We start from the raw sequence: 6565 nt of genomic DNA, 5'->3' as shown, positions 1-6565 counted from the left end.
CGCTCAGGTCTGACGTTCTTCGTTCACGTACCGCGGGGTGTTTCATCTCTCCGCCTGGACAGAGGGTGAATTGTCTCCCGGAGTTGATGTGACTGTGTGACTCCGTCCACATGAAAGACGCGTGTTCGCGCCAGATCGTTGCTCACACCGTCGATGACGTAGCTTCTCCTGAAACCTCTCCGGAACGCCCATCTTTCAAAAATCCCGACGTCCGCTCTGATTGGCTGGCGGGCGGACTCGTGACCAACGGTCGCGGGAAGTCCTTTGCCACGCGCGTGATAGGAAGGGTTTAGTTCGTGATTCATTCAAACTTTTTTTTTCGTCTTAGTAAACATTACTGTGCCTTTACTGCGGTAAGACGCGTTTCTGCGAGGACGAGCAACCAAGAAGGTGGTCCCGGTCATCGATACCCGACTGGACCGGGTAGTTTCAGGGTTTGTTTGTACTTTGTGATCCGCTTGAGGCGTCGTTCTCGGGGCGAATGTAAGCTAGTCCGGGGCCATTTCTCTGCGTCGGATGGGCGTGTAGGAGTTAGCAACAAGTTAACTTTTTCAGGCTGTTAGCAGAGCTTTAACGCTTCTCCTCACATCTTTGGCTCTTATTACGGGAGGAGGAGGATATAGTTACTTAAGCTGATATCTGCTTCAGCCCCTTTTTTGGTTTTTGAGAAAAACCAAACGTCGCGGTCCAACCGCGTGTTTAGTTTTTTTTTTTTTTTCAGTCGTCGAAGCCGGAGTTTAAATCCTGAAAATGTCGATCTGCGGCCGCAACCGGCACGGATCCCCTTTGCCGAAAGCTCGACCGATACGCCAGAAACTACAGTTTACTTCGAGCGACGGTGAGGACGACCCGATCGAGGACGTAAACAACAGCACGGGAGGTGAGTCGGGCTTCACCGAGCTGGACTCACCAATGCCCGGACGACGGGGCAGCGCCGATACCCTGCTGGAGGGTAGCAGCAGCCCCCTGAATCAGTCGGGTGGCGATGACGACGTGGAGCTGTGGAGCGAGGAGGGCTTTGGTTCCCCGTCTCACCTACGGTCCCCCAACAGCGTCCTCTTCGCCAACTGCTCACCATCCCCGAGGAAGAATTCTCGGTTATACGGAGGGTCACCCGAGCGATCATACGTGCAGGACGACGGGGAAGGATCCAGCTCCCCGATCCCAGACTGTCCCGATACACCTCCGCACAAAACTTTCAGAAAACTCAGACTTTTTGACACACCTCACACGCCAAAGGTTAGTATTTATTGATAAAGAAAGAGCCGCTGGAATGTTGAATGAAGGTTGAATGACACGTTGAAGTATTTGCAGTGTAATTCCCCAGGTGTGTGTGTGCTCTCTTTACACACCTGGCTGACTCACCCATTTGGTGTTTTTATGTTTTCTACTACGAAAAAAACCCTAAAATGCAAGCACATGTGCACAGAGCCATTCCATTTTTAAAATGCAGGCAACACCTCTGCAGTGTCAGTTAACGACCCAGTGACCCACTTAATGTACACCCGTGTTATTGCATAATACTCCTGCTGTGGTTGTTGACCTGCAGTTCAGGTTGGTCTTCAGCTGCTGCTACAATATACAACATGGCATTTAATGTTGACTTTTGATTGTTGTTGTTTTAAACTTGCTTTATAATCAAAGTGCATTTTTATCTGCTGCTTCTGAACCTTCACCTCTCAATCTGTCTTTGGCAGAGTTTGTTATCCAGAGCGAGAGGCTCCGGCCTGGGATCCTCCAGCCGAAGAGTTGCCCTGTTCAAGAATGTGGAGCCTTCAGGAAAGTCAATCACAGGCAGCAGGAGACAGCAGACACCTCTGGTCAACTTTAACCCCTTCACCCCCGACTCCCTCCTCATCCAGTCTGCCACACAGCAAAGAAACAACAGAAAGAGAGCGCACTGGAATGAGTATGTTCAGTTCTGCCAGTGACTGATCCCTAACATCCCAGACTACCTTTCCTGCAGATTATTGTTCTTTACAGAATGATTGGGGGGGGGGGGGGCGGGTGTAATTGTGCAGCCATTGTTTGCTCCTGATATCTCCACCTGGTCAGTTTTCAGCTTTGTCAACACAGTTGTGTAAGACAAGTTAATCACATAGCAGTCTGGTACAGCTGCACCTCCGATCTGGTACACAGATCCAACCCATTGTTATAATAACCAGATTCGTTAAAGCCGTTGCCTAAAGCCAGGAGGTGCTGGCTGGGAACCAACACCTCATGGCTACTGGTGAACTCTGCCATGTGCTTGTGAAGCCCCCTCTGGTGCCGCCCCCTGCTGGACAGAATGCTAACTATATTGTCCTCTTCTTTCAGCTCTTGTGGAGAGGACATGGAGGCGAGTGATGGGGAGGGAGAGGAAGAGATCCTGCCGCCATCTAAGGTAACCAGGTGTTCTTGTGAAATGTAGTATTTGTACTGTTTGTTTAATTACTAACTCGTCTGATCCCTGAGGACATTGTCTTACATTTCATTTTGCTTTCAGGAACACTGGTTTAAAAGAAGCCCTTACATTCTATTAAACAGTAAACATCACTCCAAGTACAATTTTTAATAAAAGGCTACATAGTCAACATAACACAAGAGACATGACCTCTGAACCTCACAATCACAACATGTCTTTGTTTTATAAATGAATCAGTCGGACATGAATACGTTTCTTCAATCGTCCTTGTGGTTCCCAGTCAAACCAGTGTTTGGTTTCAATAATTATGCTAAGTAGAGAAACTGGAAAGCCAAAAGCCAGCAGACACATGAGGGGGGTCCACAAGAAACCGGTCAATGTAAAACTTAGCAGTCTTGTTTTAGAACTCATCTCCCTTCCACTTGTCCTCAGAGAGTCACCATGATGGAAAGCAACATGATGTCCCGCTACGCCTCAGAGTTCCTGGAGCTGGAGAAGATCGGCTGTGGCGAGTTTGGTGCTGTGTTCAAGTGCGTGAAAAGAATCGATGGCTGCATCTACGCCATCAAGAGATCGAAGAAACCTCTGGCGGGATCAGTAGATGAGTATGTTGGGCTTTTGCGATTCTAACTCAAACTCAAATGATATCCCCTGTTTTAGTTTGATGGTGATGTTATTGTTGGATGCAGTTCTCAATGATTGTGTCATACAAATCAGTTCTCAAGTCTTGTACACAAACTCAAAAGTTTGCATGAGGCCAAAGCCATTTTCCTTGTTTTTGAGTGAGTCAGTCTGTTTCCTGGTAACAAGGTTTTCTTCTGCTTCTTCCTTCCTTGTGACTGTAACTGTTAAAGTGACCTGTTGCCCTCCTCCACAGGCAGAACGCCCTGCGGGAGGTGTATGCCCATGCTGTGCTGGGCCAGCACCCACATGTGGTGCGTTACTACTCTGCTTGGGCTGAGGATGACCACATGCTCATCCAGAATGAGTACTGCAACGGCGGCACACTATCTGATGTCATCGCAGAGAACTACAGACGCCTCAGTTACCTGTCAGAGCTGGAGCTGAAGGACCTGCTGCTGCAAGTCACGCGCGGCCTGAAGTACATCCACTCTACCTCCCTGGTGCACATGGACATCAAACCCAGTGAGTGCTGGAGAGTCCAATGGATGACACGCACATTCGAAATGAGAGTTTTATCTTGAGAGTTCTGCTCAGAAACGAACTAAAGTATTGTTCATCTTTAAGGCAACATCTTTATATCACGGAAATCTGTAGCCAGCTGCGACGAATGTGACGAAGATGACAATGGGCTCACCACCAGCGTTGTCTACAAAATAGGTAAACGGCTCCCAGTACTTCCTGTACTGGAGGCGTTCACGCACCTCCCATCATGTCAACATTTGTGCTCTACTCAAAACACTAACAAGTAATCATCTTCTAGGTGACCTTGGTCATGTGACACGAGTGAACAACCCGCAGGTTGAGGAGGGGGACAGCAGGTATCTGGCCAATGAAGTTTTACAAGAGGTTTGTGACTTTAACTGAAAATCATATTCCTTGTTGGAGTCAGGCAAACTTGACCACGTCTCATGAACCACCCTCATGTTGTCTTTCATAGGACTACAGTAACTTGATGAAGGCAGACATCTTTGCTCTTGCTCTGACTGTGGTCAGCGCCTCAGGGGCGGAGCCTCTGCCCACCAATGGAGACAAGTGGCACGAAATCCGACATGGGAGACTCCCCGCCATCCCCCATGTTCTCTCACCGGAGTTTGTCAGTCTTCTCAAGGTAGCTGTCCTGGCTGTTTCATCTTGGGGTCAAATGAGCACCGATGGGGGGGGGGGATCATTGTGTTCTGGCTTTGTCATGATGCAGCAAATTGGCAATGATTGGAATTTATTATTGAGTTAAAGCCTTGAAGGAGATGTTTCAAATTTGTACAATTTTAGTTTTTTTTTCTTTGATGGTTAACTAAACGTTTAGTTTTTTATGAGATCTTAAGAGGAGAATTTTTTTTTTAAATCCATTTGGAGCCCATGAAGATATTCTTCTTCATCTACTTTCTTCACCTTCATTTTAGAAAGAGAAAATTGCTTTTGCTGCTTTCAGATTCTCATTTTAATGTGTTGTGCGTGTCTCCATCTGTTTCAGCTGATGATACACCCTGAGCCAACGAGACGACCGTCGACCTCTGACCTCATCAAACACCCGGTGCTCTTGACGGCTGCCAGAATGAGCGCGGACCAGCTCAGGGAGGAGCTCAACGCTGAGAAGTTCAAGAACGCTCTGCTCCAAAAGTAGGCACAGGCCTGTCCCATAGAGTCCACAGTGGCAATAAGACAGAACCACCAAACCAGTGTAATATGCTACTGGTGTAGGGAACATTCCATTTCATCATCACTGTGTCTGAGCTACTTGCTCCTGAACATCAAAGATTGTGGTTTCTGCTCTGCTTATCCAGTTCTGAGTTCTCCAAGTCTTCGTCCTGTGAGAACTGTACACGAGTGATGGAGTGCAGTGTTTCCTCGTGGCTGTTCCTCAGTCAGTGTGAAGCTGTAAATCTGTCAGACACCAGTGCTCATTAGTAATTAACCCTCCTGTTTGGTGTTCCTCAGGGAGCTGAGGAAAGCCCAGCTGGCCAGAGCAGCAGCAGAAGAGAAGGTTTTGTCCACTGACCGGATCCTGACCCGCTCCACAGTCCAGTCAAACCCCAGAACCTCCAGGCTCATTGGCAAGAAGATGGGTCGGTCGGTTAGCCTCACCATCTACTGAGACGGACTCGAGCACACGGGCTCATGGACCTTTTAAACAGGCGTGTTCGGTTGAAACAGGCCCGTGTTTCCCTGAGGAGAACCCTGCCAGTCGTGGTCTTCCTGCCTGGTGAAAGCTGCAGGCCACATGGAGCTCATCCCCATAGACTCTTGTTGCCTACATAGTTCAGCCCAGTTGCAATGGACTTTCCCATGAAATAACGCTCTCCTCCACCGAAGGTAGTCACTATACCTTTAACAGTCATTCCGTAGACGTCAGGCTTTTTCTCCGTGTCTGTCCTTGCACTTCCTTCGACAAAGCCGAAGCCCGTTGGCAGCAGATGAAAGCTGCAGTGAAGCTCTCTTCAGTGTGAATGTACTTGCCGTAGCCATGCGCACCTTACTGCCTGTCAAATGCCTGATGCTGGGTACCAGAAGATCCGAGAACTGACGATTTCTGTTTGTAGCGGAGCACTTTGGAGGCAACATGTGGAGCAAGCCACATTTAAAAAAAGAAAAAAAAACCCTGCTGCTATTGAGATGTGTGTGTGTGAGTGAGTGTGTCAGCGTTCAGCCAATTTCAGGTCGGGTCGTTCCGAGGGTCAGTGGCTCTTACTGTCAGTAGCAGGACTCCGTTTCCCGTCTCCTGGTGTGTCGACCGTAGCAACCGGTGAGGACCCCCCCTCAACTGTGACGTTAGAACTGATCCACGTTATGTCATTCACTGTTATTGTTGCTGCCGCCCCTGCATGTGACATCACAACAATCATTGTCCCGTACGTTCGATTCTCATTCCTTCCGTTGTCGTCCCTCTGACGTTATTTCCTCAAGGCTCTTCATCGCTGTTTAGGAAGCTCCTCTTCATCTCTCTGTCCTTGTAACCCCTAACACAAGAAACTTTACTGTTTTAACCTGTAAATATGTTCTTTCATTAAATTTCCACGATCTACACCTTTTTTTTTTTGTTTTTTAAATGCTGCCCACTGTGGAAGGTTCCGTTATCCTGAGTTTTGTACCAGGAAGCCGGAGTTTAGGAGCCGAAACTTTTTGTCTCTTTCAGTAAATCTAACTGACTTGTTAGGGTTCAGAAGTTCTGAGTGTGGCTCGTGTGTGGTTTTACTTAGGGGTGGAATAAACTTCTTACGTTTTTAAATAAAAGCTCTCACCAAACCGGGGCGTTGTCTTCCCCAGAGAAGCAGAAAGATCTGGTCTGCGGTGAATCTCTCGTGGGGATCAGCTAGAACTAACAACCAAACAGAGAGAGAAGGTCCTGCTTCTCTTAGCGCTCTCTTCCCCTCTCCACCTCTGATGTGATGGAGCGACACATCCACCCAACAACCTCTCAAAGGAACGACGCTGCTGGGGAAAGACGCTCACAAACAAACGAAGAAATGTCCTGTGTACCAG

The 6565-nt window shown here is 48.2% G+C and overlaps 1 protein-coding gene across 1 annotated transcript; it reads left to right on the top strand.

The window, feature by feature from the left end:
• Window positions 1-252: 252 nt before the first annotated feature.
• Window positions 253-6271, top strand: wee1 (WEE1 G2 checkpoint kinase). Its single transcript, XM_086209764.1, has 10 exons — window positions 253-1239; window positions 1698-1909; window positions 2317-2383; window positions 2837-3009; window positions 3282-3550; window positions 3653-3745; window positions 3849-3934; window positions 4026-4196; window positions 4560-4705; window positions 5024-6271. Exons 1-10 carry the CDS (start codon window positions 751-753, stop codon window positions 5178-5180), a joined length of 1863 nt encoding a protein of 620 aa, XP_086065890.1. The 5' UTR covers window positions 253-750; the 3' UTR covers window positions 5181-6271.
• The last annotated feature ends 294 nt before the right edge of the window (window positions 6272-6565 follow it).

This window comes from Aulostomus chinensis, chromosome 7 (assembly GCF_037954235.1).
Source record: "Aulostomus chinensis isolate RoL2024-O1b breed Wild chromosome 7, RoL_Achi_v1.0, whole genome shotgun sequence".
Lineage (NCBI taxonomy): Eukaryota > Metazoa > Chordata > Actinopteri > Syngnathiformes > Aulostomidae > Aulostomus > Aulostomus chinensis.
Note: the sequence above shows the minus strand (reverse complement) of the source record. Positions and strands in the feature narration are given on the sequence as shown.